Source organism: Actinia tenebrosa, unplaced genomic scaffold (genome assembly GCF_029948245.1).
Source record: "Actinia tenebrosa isolate PJP-AT-01 unplaced genomic scaffold, QUT_ActTen_1.0 PGA_scaffold1__47_contigs__length_23844297, whole genome shotgun sequence".
Classification (NCBI taxonomy): domain Eukaryota; kingdom Metazoa; phylum Cnidaria; class Anthozoa; order Actiniaria; family Actiniidae; genus Actinia; species Actinia tenebrosa.
Genome location: NW_028292578.1, coordinates 12419287 through 12439192, shown reverse-complemented (window position 1 = coordinate 12439192; position 19906 = coordinate 12419287). Strand labels below are relative to the sequence as shown.

General features: G+C 39.7%; 1 protein-coding gene across 3 annotated transcripts in view; it reads right to left on the bottom strand.

Annotated features, from left to right (window-relative positions):
* Window positions 1-1811: 1811 nt before the first annotated feature.
* LOC116295253 (dystrophin) overlaps window positions 1812-19906 on the bottom strand; it is a 62309-nt gene continuing 44214 nt past the window's right edge. For 2 of the 3 annotated variants that reach the window (XM_089032190.1, XM_089032192.1), the window contains 22 exons: window positions 19616-19802; window positions 18485-18814; window positions 17779-18012; window positions 14901-15035; window positions 14393-14618; window positions 13769-13829; window positions 13450-13511; window positions 13033-13107; window positions 12169-12373; window positions 10928-11013; window positions 10252-10331; window positions 9653-9730; window positions 9368-9479; window positions 8545-8639; window positions 7896-7967; window positions 7324-7463; window positions 6720-6791; window positions 6094-6141; window positions 5917-5986; window positions 5340-5431; window positions 4564-4970; window positions 1812-2832 (listed from right to left, as the gene is read on the bottom strand). In XM_089032190.1, coding sequence (XP_088888316.1) covers window positions 2735-2832; window positions 4564-4970; window positions 5340-5431; window positions 5917-5986; window positions 6094-6141; window positions 6720-6791; window positions 7324-7463; window positions 7896-7967; window positions 8545-8639; window positions 9368-9479; window positions 9653-9730; window positions 10252-10331; window positions 10928-11013; window positions 12169-12373; window positions 13033-13107; window positions 13450-13511; window positions 13769-13829; window positions 14393-14618; window positions 14901-15035; window positions 17779-18012; window positions 18485-18814; window positions 19616-19802 — 2965 coding nt within the window. In that variant the 3' untranslated portion in view covers window positions 1812-2734. Of the gene's footprint in view, window positions 2833-4516; window positions 4971-5339; window positions 5432-5916; window positions 5987-6093; window positions 6142-6719; window positions 6792-7323; window positions 7464-7895; window positions 7968-8544; window positions 8640-9367; window positions 9480-9652; window positions 9731-10251; window positions 10332-10927; window positions 11014-12168; window positions 12374-13032; window positions 13108-13449; window positions 13512-13768; window positions 13830-14392; window positions 14619-14900; window positions 15036-17778; window positions 18013-18484; window positions 18815-19615; window positions 19803-19906 lie in introns of all 3 variants that reach the window. The other variant, XM_089032191.1, reaches the window with a different exon arrangement.

The following is a 19906-nucleotide window of genomic DNA, read 5'->3' as shown; positions in this document are numbered from 1 at the left end:
GACAATCCCCAAGACATTTGTTATAACAAACCAGGCGAGTCCAATCAAGAGACCCATATCACATCCCAATCAGGTTCATTGTAGTTACTATGTATTCTCAGTCAAGGGTTGTCCTAATAAGGCAGTCTTTCAGTTTTAGCCTTAGAAAAAACTTAGACCTCTTACATGTGACGTCAAAGCAGCTCAATTTGGAGGACAAAACAAAAGAATTCCAATCTCCTGAGAATTGGAAACCTATTGTTATGTCCTCCAAATTGAGCTGCATTCTGACGTGCTGCAAAGGGGACTATTGGACATTTCGAAGTATAAAAAGTAAAAATAATAATAGAAATATATATCGATAGAAAGTAGAAATATATTTGACCTATGAAATTTTGAATGAAAATTTAAATGACTTACTTGGTTTCATACACACAGGAAAAAAAACTGGATTCCCAAATTGGGAATTTGTTGGGAATTTCCTTGACTTCCCAACAAATTCCCATCCAATTCCCAGAGAGAACGAAATTGGGAACATGGCACTGATTCCCAATGTTAGTTTGTTGGGAATTTTGTTTTTCTATTGGGTATTAGAAGGAAATTCCCAACAATAAATCCCAACGTTGGTGTTCAAATTGGGAATTCAAGGAAATCCCCAACAATTCTCAATTTGGGAATCCGTTTTTTTCCTGCGACACCAAATCGAGATATGGCGACCAATGTCAATAACTATTGTTCTGGACTGACCAGTCTCGTGTTAATGTGGAAACAAAGGCGTTTTTACATGTTCAAGAAGCTAGTCATTCCAGAACAAGTTTTTAAAATTGGTCGCCATATTTCGATTCAGTATATGGGCCTGCGTTTTCTCATGGTCAGCAATATAATGCGCAACAATTTGCTGACCGAAAGGAACGTGGGCTCTAGGAAAAAGAATACTTTTTTTTATTGCGCATGCCCAGGAGAAATAGCTGTTTTTTAATCTTGTTCCCAGAGCCCACGTTCCCTATAGTCCGCAGTAAAGGAGACGTGCTGACCATCGCAGGGTCTCCGAGATGTGAGACGACATGATTCGTTTTTAAACATAGAGGGTTCTTACCTTGACAAGGTAAAATCCTGATCTGCGATATTCTGGGTCATTCCAACGACGCACCGCGTGCAATGTCTGAAAAATAACTTAATCAAGAAGAACGTTTTATCATAAAGGGAGGAATGATTGTCAAGCGAATCATCACAGCTCACTTTCGCCCGGTGTTTGTAACGGACTACTTCGACGATACGGCTGCCATCTTGGATCGCAAGGCATCGTTGGCGTCCAGGGGCACAGTAAAGCTTGTTACAGTAATGACGTCGATTGATATTAACAGCTCACCACAAGAGAATACAACAAAAGATGAATTAAAACGGCTCATCGCGGATCAACTTTACCCATAAAAAGACAAAACTAATGTATTTTCCGTCATCTTTGTTTTGTTTTGTCCCATGGCAAGATGGCCGCCGTATCGTCGAAGTAGTCTACAAAAGTGGAGCCCTTTCGATGTAAAAAGATACTGAAATAGGAAGGCCTGTACAATTTCACTATTTTACGACAATATGAATAAGCTGCCTAAACACGCCTCCAACAGAAAGTTGATAGCCATTCTTGTCATTACAGGCCCAGTCAAGTTGTTTCGAGAGCGCGCAAGAAGCGAACTTCGAGTTTTAAGCGTTTTGTTTGTCAAAAACCGCAAAAAAAAAAAAAAAGTAATAATAATAAAAAATAAAAAATAAAAAAATAAATAAATAATAGATCAAATTTACGAAAACCGTGAGTAAAACAAATTGTTGTAAGTATATATAGTTAATAGTGGTTTAATTCATTACTGAATCCATACAAAACATGAACTTTATATAAAATAACCTAGTAATTGTATAGGTGTAGATTATAAAATATCCAGTTGAAGGATGATAAAACTAAGAGTCAGCTAGCTTGGCTGGCCTTTACTGCAGGCCACGTAATAGAATAGGGCAAATTTCCCTTCGTTGCCAATAAGACCCAGGCTTCTCTTGGGCGCTAAGAAAGTATTACTTACAAAGAAACTGTTAACAAAAATATATAATTATATTTTGAACATTTTAATATTAGATTAGTTCAAGTAACCTTTCCGTGCATTAAGTTAATATTGAGTTAATATTAAACTTGCACGGCTGAGAATAAATTTCCCCCAATGGTTTGCAGTTAATATAAACTTAGTCCCTCACGGTTATACATAAAGGATCGGTCGCAAAGCACATCAGCATGTAAAATTCTTAACAAGATTAACAAGTTTTATAACCAATAACGAGTAATATTTTTGCATCGAAAAGTAAAAAAATTTTGACATTTTGTTGCAAAACGTTTTTACCAAGGACAATTTCGTCGTCAAATGTAAAAGAAAGCCTTTCCTTGGTAAAGACTTTTACGTAGTATTTGGCCAACGGGGCTTGCATGGTTATGTCCAAGCAATCTTTTGGGTTTGCTGCCTTCTTAATTATTTTCAACAATGGTTGCTATGGTTACCTTTTGTTTTCTTTACAATTTAATAATTCTCCTAAAATTATTATGAATATGTCTCTCCTAGGCCTTCTCAATTAATATATTTTCATGTACGGGATCCCTGTGTTACCTAGTTTTTACCCTTCAACTAAAATTATTTCATTATCTATGGGATCCCTGTGTGGTATTAAGTCATCACTCCATGTGATTTTTCCTTTCGGATTGATTGGTCTGTTGGGTTGCTCACGTGGTTTCGTCGTCAGTCATGACTTGAACAAGGTTTTCGACTGCTTTATTCACATCATGAGCCGTACTGAATAGATCACTAACAGAATCTTGAGCTGTGAATAAACAATACATTGGTGGTCACCCTGTGGTCAAGAATTACATCATAGTAGCAACAATAACTCGTCTTTCTATAAACTTTCTATAAACATTATTCTACCCCCCCCCTCCACCCATCTTATCTCACAAAGTGGATAAGAAGTGAATAAAATGAAAAAAGGAAAATTAGTCGTTTTCTATAAAATCGAACTCATTTTTGTTAGCATGAATGACGCTAGAGAAAAACGTTTGCGCATGCGTGCACTTCAGCACGTTTTCTAAGAATTTTGAAGAGTTTGAGTGAGAAAATGTTTGTTTTTTCCAAGTATACAAAAAAATTCGAGAGTATGCTTTTGTCAGACCAAGATACTGTATTAACAAACACAATATATGGACACTAAGTTTTGGCATTTTGTGAAGTCCAAGTCAAATTTACTTATGTTTGCATACTAATTTGCATACGGATTCAGAGCATGCGCAGACGTTTTTCACTCGTGTCAGCATGAATAGCATTGTTAGTAAACTTGTTATTAAGCACTCATTGGCCTCCTAGTTATGAAGATTTTAGCAAACCAAACAAATCATATATTTCTACCATCCCTCCCCTCCACTCAAATCACCTTTCTTTCCCTCCCATCCTCTGTTTTCCTACCATCTTGTCTCCCTTCCCACTTCTATTCTTTCTTTCCCTCCTCTCTCTTTTCCTCCGGTCTCCTCTCCCCTTCCGTTGTTTTCCTCCTCCCCAGCCCCTTACGTATATGTATCTTAGCAGGTTAATTAAAATCACTAATATTATGCTTCAAAGAAAACACTTGTCACTTGTAAGCACAGGATGACTGATTAGTAATTAAAACATGAACCGAGTGGAGAGGTTAGAAGGATTCCCGTCCAACTAGAGGATATCTTTTTTGGGCCGCGAAGGAGAAGGTATAATACGAGAGAACATTAGAGATGTTTGGGGAGAGACAGCTTTTTTGATTTACGCTTATAACAAAGTTTTAGGGCGCTTTTAAGGCGCGATTACAAGTAGCAATTTTCGCTGCAACTTGTCTCTCAAAAAGCGTTGCAAGAGTGTTTACACGGTACAACGTAGACGCAATCGTTGCTAAAAGTAAATACGAATTCTACTTTCTACAAAGATTGCTGCAACTTGTCTCGCACCATTTTTCAAACTGCGCTGTAGGTTACACGCTGCAATGCTCCATGCAACTTGTGCCGCAACGCCATTGCGAGATAAGTTGCAGAGAAAATTGCTCCCTGTAATTGCGCCTTTAATTGAGTTAAATAACATTTAAATTATGTTAAACAAATTAGGAAAGCTGGTAAGGTTTTTAAAGAGGTTGTAAAGTTATGAATAGCTTGACATATAAAGTATTTACTATAGCGTTTTGAATAAGACGACAAAAGAAAATAACAGACAGACAGACATGACATACAGGCAGAACAGACATTTTACCATTCCTCCGCATGACTTAGAGAAATAGAGACTACGAGGACACTATAAAAGCAGGTCAAACTACAGGCAGTCGACAGTCATATGGTCGACATTCCACAGGAATCCCAAACAGCCCTTTTAGATGACAAGGGAATGAATAATTTGCTTTACCGTTTACGTTCCACCAATCAGTCAGTAGTCTGTACAAGTCCTAAGTGCCTGCCTTGGTCACTGACAATCACACACACACATACGGATCAACATACCTACAGACACCAAACCAATAGAAATCATCAACATCAGCATCACTCACTTTTCCTTGTTTCTACAGGCGACGCGTTCCTACCCTGATCAGACTCTGTGTCGCTTTCCAGGCCCCGAGGTCTTGGCGACCGCGCCGCCGATCGACCTGGGGGGTCCCCAAGGGAGGATGCTGATGACGCAGGGGTTGTACCCCGGGAATAAGCAGGCGGGCTTCGGTTCTCTTGATTCGGTTGATCTAAGAGTTGTCGCAGACGTTGTAACTGTGCTTCTAGCTGCCTGTTATGGTCTTCAAGGACTTGCATTCTCGCTTCCAGTCTTCCTTTGTGTTGACGAAGCAGTTTGGCTTCAGTCAGTAGTTCGGCATCTCGCGCTTTGGGGCCTGGTGACGAATCCCCTTCTGACGGACGTTCCTCGTCACGAATTGCTTTTAGTCGTTCGTACTCTTCTTGAAGAGCCCTGGGAACGAGTGCCGAAAAAATAAAACGAGGTTATGAAATCGTAGGCCTCTTTTAATGATGTACATGCGATAATAGACCTCTTCGCTCTGACGTAATGTTTTCCCATTTCAGACCACGTCTTTTTCCTAGAGTATCATTTCTTTGTTTAAGGTTTGCGCTCGGTTGCACATGAGAAGACACATGAATATGGATACAACTCAAACAAAGAATCTTATTCTCAAAGGAATGACACGTGGTCTAAAATTGGAAAACATTACCCAAGCCGAAGAGGTCTATACAAACCCGTCCATGTTGGAAAAATAATCCATTATGGCGGCAATGATGTCACATAAAAACCCCATTCACGTAGAAAATCAAAGGTTTGTACCTGTTTTCATCCTCGAGTTTATTGATTTCACTTTCTAAATCATCTTTTTCGTCTGCATCTAATGACATAACAATTTGCGTAGGGCTACGAGGCTGGGAAAAAAAAGCCGGAAGAGAAATTGTATAAATTACCGGTGTCTTATCTCCCGAAGAAAACCAGTAAATCAATTCTCCTCAAACGAAACTTGGGCTGAATAGACCATTTTTGAATTCGTACAATACCGCTGTGTTCCTTGATTACAGACTCATTTACACAGGGTTAGCCTCATTTCAGTGTCTAAATATCCACAAATACCAACGGTAACGCAAAGAGTGCACAGCTTTAACAATATAAACACTTTGAAATTCCACGGATCTTCGCTGGAACACATGAATATTCTACACAAAATTGAGGCTAACCTTGAGTAACAGAGAAGTTAAAACTGTATTATTGAGTTTGGAGGTATACGTTTACCAACCCTTAGTCCAGCCCCACAATTCCAAGGGTGAAAGTCGTTACCAGGCCTCCTTAAGATTTCAGAGAGAGAAAGAGAAAAAAAACATCCTTGAAGCGAGAAACTCCTTATTAATGAACTTACTGCGTCCGCACTTTCGTTTTCGTTCTTTAAACTTTGACAATACTGTGCGATAAGTTGATGTTCTTCATCACTGAAAGAGTAAATAAACAAAATAAAAAATAGAAAACCGGAAAGACAGACAGACAGACAGACAGACAGAGATGCAGACTGAAAGATACATATCAAAAATCGACTTACAGTTGTTTAGGACTATATTTGTCACCGTTCGTCTCAGCCTCTGCGAGCCTATTAAGACGTAATAAAGTTATAAAACTTTCATACCACGGGAAACCCATGCGGGAATTTCAGTTCAAAAGTAGAAAATCGCTAGAGCTTTTTTCTATATAAAAGAGCAGATCCAAGATGGCCGCCTTATCGTCGAAGAAGTCCATTACTCAGGGAAGTAACCACGAGGATCTAGTGTACACGTTACCCTCTCATTGGCAAGTTTTAATTAATATGTATTATTATACACTTATTGTATATTAATAAGTGTGCAATGGGAGAGAATGAAAGTTTGTTGGTGGAAAATCAAGGATCCAGAAAGGAATACAGTTAGCTGAGAGAAAGGAATACGTTACAGTTAGCCGAGAGGAAGGAATGCGTTAGAGTTAGCTGAGAGGAAGGAATACGTTACAGTTAGCTGAGAGGAAGGAATACGTTACAGTTAGCTGAGAGGAAGGAATACGTTACAGTTAGCTGAGAGGAAGGAATACGTTACAGTTAGCTGAGAGGAAGGAATACGTTACAATTGGCTGAGAGAGACCTATTTTCCAATGGGAAAGTGAACACACCCATGGTTTCAGGATACATATTTTCCATACCTGTGGGCGTACATGCCAAGTCTGTTGTGAACCTCGTTATTGACGTTTTGTTGGAGTAAAGGATTTGGTGGCCTGGTGACGAAATAGAGCATTTTATTCGAATCGAAAAGGGTGATTTTTTAGGTCGTTTTAATTGCTTGGGTTCAATTAACAATACAATACAATACAAATGACTTGACGTCATTTACTGCCTTGTGTGGAATGTTCATGAGTTTTCAATAGAATTTTCTATATAACTGACAGAACATGGTGGTCAGTGTTTGACCGCCATTTGGAGTAGATAATGAGATTCAAAGACTTTAAATGTGACGAAATGTAATTTAAGCAAAGATAAAATCGAGGCCTGCTAGTCAGCGGTCAGTTTGCTGTTGCGGGATGCACCCCTCATTATTGCAGGGGCCTGTACGTTTTTACGCTTTATTTTGTGAGCGATATATTCGCGAGTGATCGACTAGCTCCTCTTACAGGAATTAGATATGCATGATTTGGACGCAGCAAAAATGACTAAAACAACTAAATAAATAAATGAAGGAAGGAAGGAAGGAATAAAAAAAAATAAAAATAAAAACTAAAACAACATAGTCAACACTATCATGTAACTCACGTTTCCAGGTTGCCGCCCTCCATGACAGTCTGTATGGGTAGGTAGCCTAGTTTCCTTGGCGGGTTTTTCTTGTACTGCCTCTTCTTGAACTTATTTCGCACGATTGATAGGAAGTCCTTGACGTCTTCACCGGAAGTAGTCTGAAAAGCAAAACATTATAAGTGTATATCATATTATAAAACATATACACCTATTTCAAAAAACGTTGTCGGTTGGATATCTGAAATCAGAAATCTTAGACCGATTGGAATTGTGGGGGACTGAGTGTTTTCTCGTTAAAAATTCAATATACACTTAGCCAGACAGTTTGTCAGCGCAGTTCATCGCTCAAAGTTAGTATATCAAGATATTAACTTTTTGTGATCTACTAATAAAACCACCAAAAACAATTTACAGCTTACAACCCACAATTCCTTTCGGTCTCAGATTTCAGATCTCCAACCGACAACGTTTTTTGAAATAGGTGTATAAGAAATGTCGTAAAGTTTTCCTTCAATAATTGTTGTGTTGTCGCGTGGTATTCGCGACGCGATCGCAAATGTCAATATCTGATTGGACAAAATCATTCTTACCGATAAGCAGTACTGATGCATTGGATGAGTGAGACGATGATCGTGTGAGACACGGCCTGACCAGAAGCAGCTCTGAAAACAACGATTAATGAAAACATCAAAATACCACAATCAGACGAATCATCTCCATTACTTGGAGAAAGATCCCGCAAGGATCCCGCAAGGTGGACAAGCGAATGCCGCGTGGTGGTGAAGAAAAAAGGTATCGTTTGGAAAAGAAAAGGGTACCGCAGGTATGTACAAGATCCCGCGAAGCGAAGAACAGAATTCCGAGATGGAAAAAGGGATCATGACTTCGTGTGATGGAGAAGAAAAACAAAAAAACGACGCTATGACCAATCGACCATGCTGCCTCCTGGGAACGCTTGGGTCACATAGGAATAAGAACAGAACGTCATAAAACAGAGCTCGATATTCCGCGAACTCAGACATTTCAACGCCTTGTTGTGAAATAGTTTATTTTTTTTAACAGTCAATAACAAAAAAGGTACCGACTGATTATTTTTGATTGAAGGCAGCGAAGAACCAAATTTCAGCGTGCATCTTGTGACTACCGAGTTTGCAGTATATTGAAAACTGCAGTAACGGTTCTTAGCTCTTCCAGCTCTTTTGCCAAGAGAGAAAATCACGTGACCAAAGGCTCACTCACCTGACATAAGTCATAGTTAAAGCACTTTAGACAACGGAATCTGAATCCCACTATAGGGTATTCCTTACAGATGTTACACTTGGCTTTGTGTTTGACTGAAACAGAGGGGAAAGTAAGGGGAAGTAAGTGCACAATTGCTGGAAAAAAGGTATTTTATTAAGAGAAAAGTAGGAAACAAAGATTCACAATGACAATTTGTATTTGGCACTTTTACATTATCTAACAATTATTCGCCGAATGCGAAGTGAATATCGGGGAATAATAACCGAAACAAAGTGGAGGTTATTATTCCCAATATTCACTGAGCCTAAGGAGAATAATGGTTTTAGTATAAATACACAGGTGATTATTTCAAAAGAAAAAAAAAAAAAAAAGATAAAACTCGGACACATTTTTTCCCGGTAATTAACAGCAACAAAGCGGCTGGCCGCCATTTTGGATTATCGCTGGAGTTGACTATTGTGTGATAATCTGAGTTTCTCGACCAATCAGCGCGCGAGATTTTCAATAATCACCTGTGTATTTATACTAAAATACAATAAAATAAACGAAACAAAAAAATATATGGTTCCTCTTAATAAGGTGTGAACTGGCTGGATTAACCTGTACGGGCTATTCTAAGCCAGTCAGATAAAGAAAAGTCAACCAAAAGTCTTGTAACTAGGCAATGAACCCCTCGCACTAAACCTGGAGGTCAAAACAATGATAAATATTAACATTGACTCTTGACTTGCAGATTGGGAATTAGTGCAAGGGGTTTTCTTTTATCTAAGGTGTAATACTTTTAATAGTGACAGTGATGTTGATTAGCCTAAGGTCATACCTGCTTCAGATGCAGCGAGTCTGTGTAGAGTTGGTAGCCACACAATGGACTGTGGTTCCGCGCTGAGCCAATATAAGAATTGAGGCGCGTCAATTCTGTCTCTTGCGCCAACCTACACATAAGTAAATCAACAAATCAATTTTGTATGTCCAGATAAATGCGCCATGTTCTTATGTGTTTGGATTCCTTCCATCAGTGAGTATTGATACGAGCTAACAACAAAGGCATTTAGGAATCATTTCAGTCACAGAAAATTGAGCTGGTTAAGCCGGTTGCCAAGGTTACCTTCTCGAAGCAGCTTCGTACACTTGGCTCAATGTTGCTTCCACCAAAAGCTGCTATCTCACCCAGCTGTCGAGGTATCTAATAAAATAGAACAGATAAAATACTAGTCAGTGCTAGATTCAGAGTAACCCAGATAGTAATTATATATTTAAGTTTTTTTGTTCATAGTGTCTCTCGGGGAAATAAACAAGACTTGTTCCAAGCACTAGAGTTAACCTACCGTCATGATAATAATGAGTAAAGAAATTATGAATTATTTCGTAAGGTGTTCCTCAAAGCTTTAAATTGGGACCCCTGATTCATCATTTATTTAATTAACATCACAATGGCAATGTCTATAAATATAAAGTACACCTATTGCTTTGAAGTATTTGGCCAGGTGTTCCTCAAGGCTTTAACTTAGGACCCCTGATTCATCACCTATTTAATTAACATCACAATAGCAATGTCTAAAAACATAAAGTACACCTATTGCTTTGAAGTATTTGGCCAGGTGTTCCTCAAGGCTTTAACTTGGGACCCCTGATTCATCACTTATTTAATTAACATCACAATGGCAATGCCCATAAACATAAAGTCCACTTATATTCTGTTCATACCTGTAATGAGTCGTGTAATAAAAGTCCTAATTGTTTGTGGTCCATATGTCCATCATTATCAGCGACCAGACGGAATAGATCTATCAAAATAAATCAATATCTTAATGATCTATAGAGCCCTTGCATGTGACATCAAAGCTGCTCAATTTGGAAGACAAAACAAAACAAAACAGAGGACAAAACAAAAGAATTTCAATCTCATTAGAATAGACCTCTTTAGCTTTGTATGCAAATTGCCCATTTCACAACACAGGACATTCCTTTGAGAATTGTTCTTTTACGACAAACATGCTAAAAGCTAAAATATTTTTACATGAAAGAATCAACTCCCAAGAGTGGCATCACATGGCCTAAAATGTGTACAACAAGCAAAGAAGCTCTGTTATGTCCTTCAAAATGAGCTGCATTCCGACGTACCGTAAGGGGCCTATTGAGGAGGCTTTGCACCATCACGTGATTGCAGCCATGACAGGAGGCAGGAACAATTGAATCTGGTCTAGTCTGATTTACATGAGAAAGAAATCTTTTTCCCAGGGGAGAGCGACTCTCTTGTTGTGCCACCTGTCATGGCTGCCATCACGTGATGGAGCAAAGCCTCTACTATAGTAAGACAGATTTTAAATTCATGTTTTATTTCCGGTACTGAGAGTAGAGTATATTAGTATAACTCCCTTACACTTGTATTTGTCTTCTAGAAGAGCTCGGCACATGGTAACTAGGCCAACCTTGAATGACAGCAGGCGAATCTTGCCTATTCGACCACTGAAAAAAAGGAAATATTCAAATAATATAATTAATGAAAAAAACAACAACTAATTAATGAAACTCACAAACCCTGTCTGGTATAGTGAATCTTCAACTTTTATCAATACCATGAAACAGCTTCCGGGCTGATCTAAGTCAGGGCATGGCTAACTCACAGATCGAACCCTGAAACAACCTCTGGGATGATCTAAGTCAGGGCATGACTAACTCACAGATTGAACCCTGAAACAACCTCTGGGCTGATCTAAGTCAGGGCATGGCTAACTCACAGATCGAACCCTGAAACAGCCTCCGGGCTGATCTAAGTCAGGGCATGGCTAACTCACAGATTGAACCCTGAAACAACCTCTGGGCTGATCTAAGTCAGGGCATGGCTAACTCACAGATCGAACCCTGAAACAGCCTCCGGGCTGATCTAAGTCAGGGCATGGCTAACTCACAGATCGAACCCCGAAACAACCTCTGGGCTGATCTAAGTCAGGGCATGGCTAACTCACAGATTGATCCCTGAAACAACCTCTGGGCTGATCTAAGTCAGGGCATGGCTAACTCACAGATTGAACCTGAAACAACCTCTGGGCTGATCTAAGTCAGGGCATGGCTAACTCACAGATCGAACCCTGAAACAGCCTCCGGGCTGATCTAAGTCAGGGCATGGCTAACTCACAGATTGAACCCTGAAACAACCTCTGGGCTGATCTAAGTCAGGGCATGGCTAACTCACAGATCGAACCCTGAAACAGCCTCCGGGCTGATCTAAGTCAGGGCATGGCTAACTCACAGATCGAACCCCGAAACAACCTCTGGGCTGATCTAAGTCAGGGCATGGCTAACTCACAGATTGAACCTGAAACAACCTCTGGGCTGATCTAAGTCAGGGCATGGCTAACTCATAGATTGAACCCAGAAACAGCCTCCGGGCTGATCTAAGTCAGGGCATGGCTAACTCACAGATTGAACCCTGAAACAACCTCTGGGCTGATCTAAGTCAGGTAATAGCAAACGTATAGATCGAATTGGAATTTAGCTTGGGAGGAAAACCGTAGAACTCGGAGAAAATCCTCCGATGCTGAGTCCATAAATTGACTCCGAGACCCAAGAGAAGAGATGAATACAGTACCTAACTACTCCAGCCATGAACTCCATCCTTACCTATCATAGACGTTAAGCAGCCAGTTCAAGGTCAGATCTATACAGATAGCAGTGCTAATATTCTCTTGTCCGACCTCAATTTTATCGTACACTGTAGCCAGCGTGTCCACCATCTCTCGAATCCCTATCAGTGTATTATTATTGATTCTCTTGAGGCCGTGCGCGTCGAAAGCGCTGTCCAGGTTTTCTAGAGTGACAAGGTCCACTGAAAGAGAGAGAGAAGGCAAAGTCAGTTTAAAGATATATGCGGCACAATGCATTATGGTTGATGTAATCATTCGGTCCTGGATAAGGCATTTGCAGGAAATAATCATGTGACTGTTACTGGATTGAAGAAGAAGAAAAAATCGGACATCTTTTAGTTAAATAACTTTTTTTGGATTACTAATGCCACTTCAAGATACTTCAACAAGGGACCTTTTGTTTGTTGTAAATGCCTTGTTGAGACTGTAGTTGGGCTAACACTTAATTACCTAGCTCCCAATCCAAGGATTGTGCTAGGGATTTTTTAAACTTTGGAACTGCATTTCTGATCAATAATATCGGGGTCCAAAGCATAGAACCCTTGTTCATGATATAAATAGTCCTGAAGTGCATTACAAGTCCCTCTATGCGATCCCAGTTTACTGAGATTTATCCATACTATCGATATCTTCTTCAATGGTACTAGTAAAAGAATACTACTCAAGAGAATAATATGATACAATTATTCCTGAAGTCCTCTTGAGCATAAAAATGCGCGATTGCATTGCGATCCCAGTTTACTGCGATTCATCAATATCAATATCTTAGTACTAGTAAAAGAATACTATTCAAGGGAATGACACGTGATGTTTTAGACCATTACTCGTTGTCTGTACTTACTACTTGTTGCTCTTTGGATGCAGCGTAGCTTCATGGCGGTTCTATACGCGCTGTATTTAATATCATTCAATTCAGCTACGAAAGCAAAAACAAATAAAAATTTAATTACAGAATCATATAATGAAATTTGTGTTATTTATGTGCTATTTAAAGTGGCCTCAATCAGGAAACTGAGGGTTTTTTGGGCTTTACGTAGAGTCACCACTAAATTGATCTATATTGAAGCATTTGTATTGAAGCGCCCCTGTTTCCTTTTAAGTTTCTTGATTGTCTTTTGGAGGACTCCCTGTGTTGTATAGTGTGACCGAGGGCGTCTCGTCCTCTCCCCAAGACCCCTCTTCTTTTGGTACCGTACGTCACCCACTCATACGAAAACCACTCTATAGACTAAAGAATAGAATAGTAAACGTGACTTACCTATTTGATGATAGAGTTCAGTCATCTTTGGATGATCCCATTGTGTTGTCTCTGTCTTGTGACTGGAATTCGATCGAAATACGTTATTTTACGCCTATGCATTAGACTATAAGTGCTAGCTGAAGAGGTGACTTGAAAATGTAATGGAAGCCAGCCAAAAGTGGGTGTGTGTGTTTTAGGAGTGAAGGGGGAGGGGGGAGCTATACTACATCATAATGTTTTGTATTATAGGGGGTAGTGATAATGATAATTATGATGATGATGATGAATATAACAATAACAAAGTATTCATAAACTATATTATCTTTTTTAAACCTACTTTATATAGTATGGCACTTTGTTGACGGCAACAGCTCGCTCCCATGGAGGTTCTACGCTCGCTGAAGGAAGGAGAGAAAAAGCAATGTAAAGAAATAATATTCAAGGGGATAACATGTGGTAGTGGAAAAACAATACTAAAGAAAGAAATAATACCGAAGCGAAAGAGATGTGGCCTGAAATAAGAAATTACTTTGCCCGATAAAATATACCCAAATATAATCCAACTTTACAATATTCCTACCATTATGTCAAAGTTAGAGAAAGAAATAATATTCAAGGGAATGACATGTGGTAATGGAAAGCAAAACAAGGGCTGATGCAGGATTTTTTTTGAGGGGGGTTCAAAACCTACATTCAATATGTGTGACCTCATTCTTGGATGCCATGCTAATATATACATACATACACCATATAGACTTTTCAATTTATTGATATACATTCGACTTGGGATTTACAGACCTGCATATATTCCGGTCATGATTTTTAGCTTAACGCGATATTACAGTATTAAGATTCTTTGTAATATATCGTACGGTTGAGTAAAGGGCAGGGGGGTGGATGTCAGGACTCAAGGACCTCTCCCCTGGATCCGCCCTTGCAAAATGCTCCTAAAATTACCTACCTTGTAAAGCCTGAAGCGAGGTGCTGTCTCCTTCTGGATAAGCATCCTGAAGAGCGTTTTGTCTTTGCAACATTTGAATCTGAAGCTGTTTCCAGCGTCTGTACAACTGGTCAATCCTGTTTTGCAGGTTGGCCGAGAAGGTGACCCCTCGCCGTCTTAGCTCTCCTTCAGTGTTACTCATGTTTTCAAACATCTGTTGTAGATGAGCGATACGTTCCTGTAACATCTAAACAAATCCGGTCGCACAATTACTTGTCACGCAAGATAACATTGTCACGTTAGAGTATTTTCTATGCTATTATTTCCAAACTTATGGAAAATACAGTTCATAACGCTTAAAAACATTACTTGTCACGCAAAAGCATTTAGTTACGCAAGGTAACTGTCGTCACGCAATTGCAAAATTTCAAATACAAATACAAATTTCGTGATTAAAAATATTTTGGGCGGAAAGTTTGAGTTTGCGATTATAAATTGCTCATAATACCGGATACCTAGAGCATTATACCTTTAATTCTTCCATTTGTTCGTGTAGAGACTCTATAACTAAATCCTGTACTGGTGTCCAGGTCACGCTGGTCTGCTCAGCTTCTGTCAGCCGCACATCGACATCCTCCATTTGCCCGTCAAGCACTTGAAACTTCTAAAAGACAAAAAATAAAACACACGAGTTTTAAATTAGCTCAAATGATCTTGAGAGTTTGATAATCATAAGGGGAAAGTTTAGATTTGATTTGAAGTAACCGCAGACATTAACACTGGGGGCTCATGTTCGAATATCGACTCTGTTGTGCCCAGCCCCCTTCAACCTCCCTCTCCAATAAAAAAGTACAGAAATTGGCCCCATAAAAATACGCATAATTTAGTATGACTAAGAATCGTAGGAAAATATAGAAAAGTGTGATTAAAGATCGCATTGAGTGCAAATGAATTAATAAATTTTATTAGTATTTGCATCTTGAGCGTCTTTCCCCCTGATCATAGTTAATTGAGGGGAACTATGGCCAGATTAAACAAAGGAGGCATTTCAGAGTCGTGCCACGAGTGGGCAACCGATAGCAGACTGACCGCTTGGAATGTGTAATTAATCTTTATCATCACCGTATTAACTATTAATCGACAGAATTCGACAATTTAATCAACGTAGAAAACACTAATCCAAATTAAAATGGCATTTTGAAAGCGTATTGTATTTTTGAACTAAACTAATTACGGTTCGATAAAACGCAAATTGTGTGGGGGGGGGGGGGGGGGGGGGGGGGGGGAGGGGAAAAAAGAAACAATGATAACGAATCAAAAACTTTAACTATATTAACCACAAAACTTGTTTGGCTACCACTGGAACAGGAAACACAAACAGATTCTCATTTGTCAACCGGATCTTCTTAAGATTTTGGGAATGTCAACGACACAGAGCCTCGTGAGAATTAACCTGAACTTTGACTCCTGGTTACACTAAATAAACTAAACTCTAATCATCTCGCTCGCAAATTATCTTAAACGACCGTGCCATCTTTACAACAGCTATAAAATGACGAAAAAATGTCGTTTCTGATGCCATTATCGATATTGAATTTATTTTAACTAGAAAATAATTTAATTTTTTAAAGCCAAGTTCATGACCTAAACAAGACATTTTTCAATGTGTTGTCTTAAGTTTATTTTGTTTTGCTTCTAAGACATATTAATAGGATTATATATAATGTTCAACAAAGTAACGTCCAGACATTAAAAAGGCAGAAATATTTTAGCAGGCGAAAACCATTTATGCGATATTTGTTGAATTTGGCGGGAAAAGATGTGCACGCGCGTCTGTGCACACGCGTCTGTTTTATCTCATTTTGCGCGGGAACTAACTGATGCGAATTAAGTAATTCAAGCCACTGAGGAAAACATAAGACTGTTGTATCGCTTTTAGTTATCATGTAGAGATGATATCCCTTGCCTTAAAAAAACAACAAAATAACGAAAAGTTACCAAAAATTCGAAGATAGATGTAGAAATTTAACGTGAGTTATCTTAATGGTATACCACAACACTAACGACTACTCGAAAACCTGGGCACTGTTAACCTTACTTTAACCTCGTTCAAAAGGAATTTGTTTACCTCATTGAAGACGACACATGTAAAGATTAACACTGACCCTAACGATCGTTAGGAATCCAGCAAGTATACGGCTATGTAATGTTTTTAAAACAATGTGTTGGTATAACAGCTTAGACTGTGCGTTACACTTGATAATGTCTAGTCAAAATTATCAAGAACGAGATGTCATAACTATTTAAATCAATAATTTAAGAGAACAGAAAAACTAGATAAAAAATAATGCAGTTCTGTAGCATTGTCAATGCTGCTGATAGGTATGATATCTAAACACACACCAAGAAACATTGAGTTTTAAGACAATAAAATAATAGTGTGGGTTCTATGCCTCACCATCTTTCCCGTTGGCCAGTGAGCCAGAATACAGAGCTATACAGAATGATCTAACTTGCTTGCTTGCTGACACACACATCAATGAGATGTAAATTGAAATATGATGCTAATCTCGCGCGGTGGGGTTTCTTGTTACGAGGGACCTTTCACCGATGGGTCCTTGGGGCGAAAGGGCTTGGCCGCGAAGATTTCATATTCTGTTTTTGATTCGTTGGTTTTGAGGCAAAAATTAAAGACTACAGAAAGCTGTCGGAAAGAATGATTAATGATACTGCTTCTCAACATCCGAAATCACACAAAATTACTTTCGGTCGTCTAGCCTCGTTACTCGGGCTTTCGAAGAAATGCCCGAGGTATAAATTGGGCTTCGTTATTTTTTTTCTTCAGTCACAAATCGCCCTCGAAGCCTAAAGGCGCATGCGTCAAATCAAAACTATGCGCATGCTTAGAATCAGCCATGAGCACATGCTTGAGTAATGGCGGATATGGGGAAGGACTCGTCGCTGTTTCAAGTAATGAATGATATGGAGTCTAACTTCCTCAACATTTTTATCACGCGTGATTTTGCACAGACTTTGCACCATCTAAAAGGGTGACAATGTTCACGAATAATTCTTTCGATTTTCTGCTATGAAGCCCGAGTTCACGCAGATATGCGTCTAGTTTAGGTTACGTTTTTCGAAACACACAGGTAACCAATACTGAACGTTTTTTGACATTAACTCGAACTCTGCTCTAAGGAGCTAAATTTATCGCAAATCCTATTTTCGGTCTTGCTTGGGCTAACGTTTGCAAGTCAACAAAGTTCAAACCATAACGGAACTTTTTCACAATCATATGAAGTCTGAGATGTCGAGCGATATCTAGATTGCTTCTGGCCTTGTTGGGTTACCTGTGTCAGTCCATCACAGGTAACCCATATCATAATTTGAATTCCGCTCGTACTCACCCTAAGATTTTCATCGACATTTTTCTGCCATTCTTCTGATCGTTGACAAAGCTTCGACCACTGATCATCGACAGTCGCCAGCTGCTGAACAATGTTGGCGGCAATACGCGACCGCGATGATCCTTCTGCTTCACCAGCGGCGCGTTCACCATGGTATTCGTCCATCATTCGCCGGCCCGAGTCCAGGACCCTATCGACCATGAGCCTTCGCACGTTCGACTTTCCTTTGAAGGCCTGGTAACGAAAAGTATGAATTCCCGAATAAAGCATAACGTTGCATTAATTAACATTGTAAACTGGGTAACCGCTAGAACATGAGGTAAACATCTCTTGCAACATAGCCTGCGTAGCCAGGCGTTCCTTGTGAGTTTTGGGGGGACTCCCCAAAACCCACAAGGAACGCCTGGCTACGCAGGCTATTGCAACAAGGACTCGCACCTTCTTGAATGAAGAATTCAATAAGAATCTCTGTGAAATAACTGTCACGAATCTTGCTTTCTGATTAGTCAAGATGCATACGGGCTTTATATTTCTTTACTTAAACATGGAAGCCGTTCTTAGTGTCGTCACGCAACGCAACCCTCGGGAGTGAGCGTTGCGTGACGACACTAAGAACGGCTGCTGGGGATACTAGGACGGTAGTGACGGTAGAATGAGTGGCATGAAATTGCATGGTTGGGAGGTGAATAAATCGAATAATACTAACCTGGTGAGTCTCATTCTGGGTCTGTACTGCCTCTAAGTCGCCTCCTATTGGCTGTTGAGAATTCAAATCTTGATCCGCTGCTTTGATCCACTCCATTATTTCCTGCAAGTCTAGCAAGAGTTGGCGCCATTCTGTAACTGTTTCTTCGAGTCTATCTCGCATCTCTAACGTGCGCACGTTAATTGATTGCCACCTGTCATTGATGTCATCGAGTTTAGTTTGAACAGCCGTCAGGACGTCACCTGGCTCCATTTCTGTGATCATGTGTTGGCCATTCTCGTTTAGTGATGCGAACATTTCTTGGTGGCTGTTGATATCTTCTTCTAGATTCTACAAAAACAATTTCATTTAAAAGAAATACCGCTGTTAAAGGCAGGAAAGGCAGCGAGTGTTAAAGTCTTCAAAAAACAATAGTCTTAATTCGTCTTGGTGTAATATTGTCCCATTTCAGACCACATGATCATTCCCTTGAGCATTGTATACACAGTAAAGTAAAGTACCTATATTTAACGTCGGTAGCTCCTTCAGTTGAAATTCAACTGCTATCAATGGAAGCCGACGGTGCGCACTTTACCCCCCTCTCTCCATCAGTGCTCTGTTTTAAGAGTATTTAAAGCTGAAGCTACACGGATTACAGAAAAGTCGAAACAGACGTTGATATCCTAAGGATCGAACCGTGGACCTCGAGCTCTGAAGGTCGCGCACTAACCAACTGAGCTACGCCTGCTCCTACACAGTAGAGCCATTCAGCTTGAATCAATGTTGTCCGTATAAGTGATATGCCTATTGTTCGGTTGCATAGTTGGAAACAATAGAGCGGATCATGGTTCACTGATCGTCAGTTTTCGGAAGGGTTACGGATTATTATCGCTAGGGTTTCGGACCATTTCAGACCACGTGTCATTCTCTTTAGAGTAAGATTTTTTATTCGAGTCGTATCTATATTCATATGCGTACGCAAAACCGTCTTCCCATGCACAACCATTAAACAGAGAATTGATACTCTTGGAAATGACACGTGGTGTGAAATGAGTAAATCTTACTCCAAGATGAATTAGGTCTATTGTTCCTTTCCGAAGTTGCGCGGAAACTGGTAACGAGTAGGACAGGAGGAAGACATTATTTACAAACCTTGAGCTCATATTTTAGATTGTCAATATGTTCTCTATCTTCCCCTCGTCCAGCATCGATTGAGCTGTCGAGTTCTGCAACTCTAGACTCGGTGGTTGTCAGCCATGTCAGTGCGTTGATCATCTCTTCGTGGAAACGAACCATGCGTTCAAAGGCGTCCTTCAGGTTGTCATGACGATTATCAGACCTGTTGAGAGAAGAGTATATGCTTTGAACCCAGGTGCTGAAGTTTGCTGTGAAGTGTGATCGTCCTGGCCAGCGTAGTCTTGAGAAAAACTGTTGGTGGTGGTG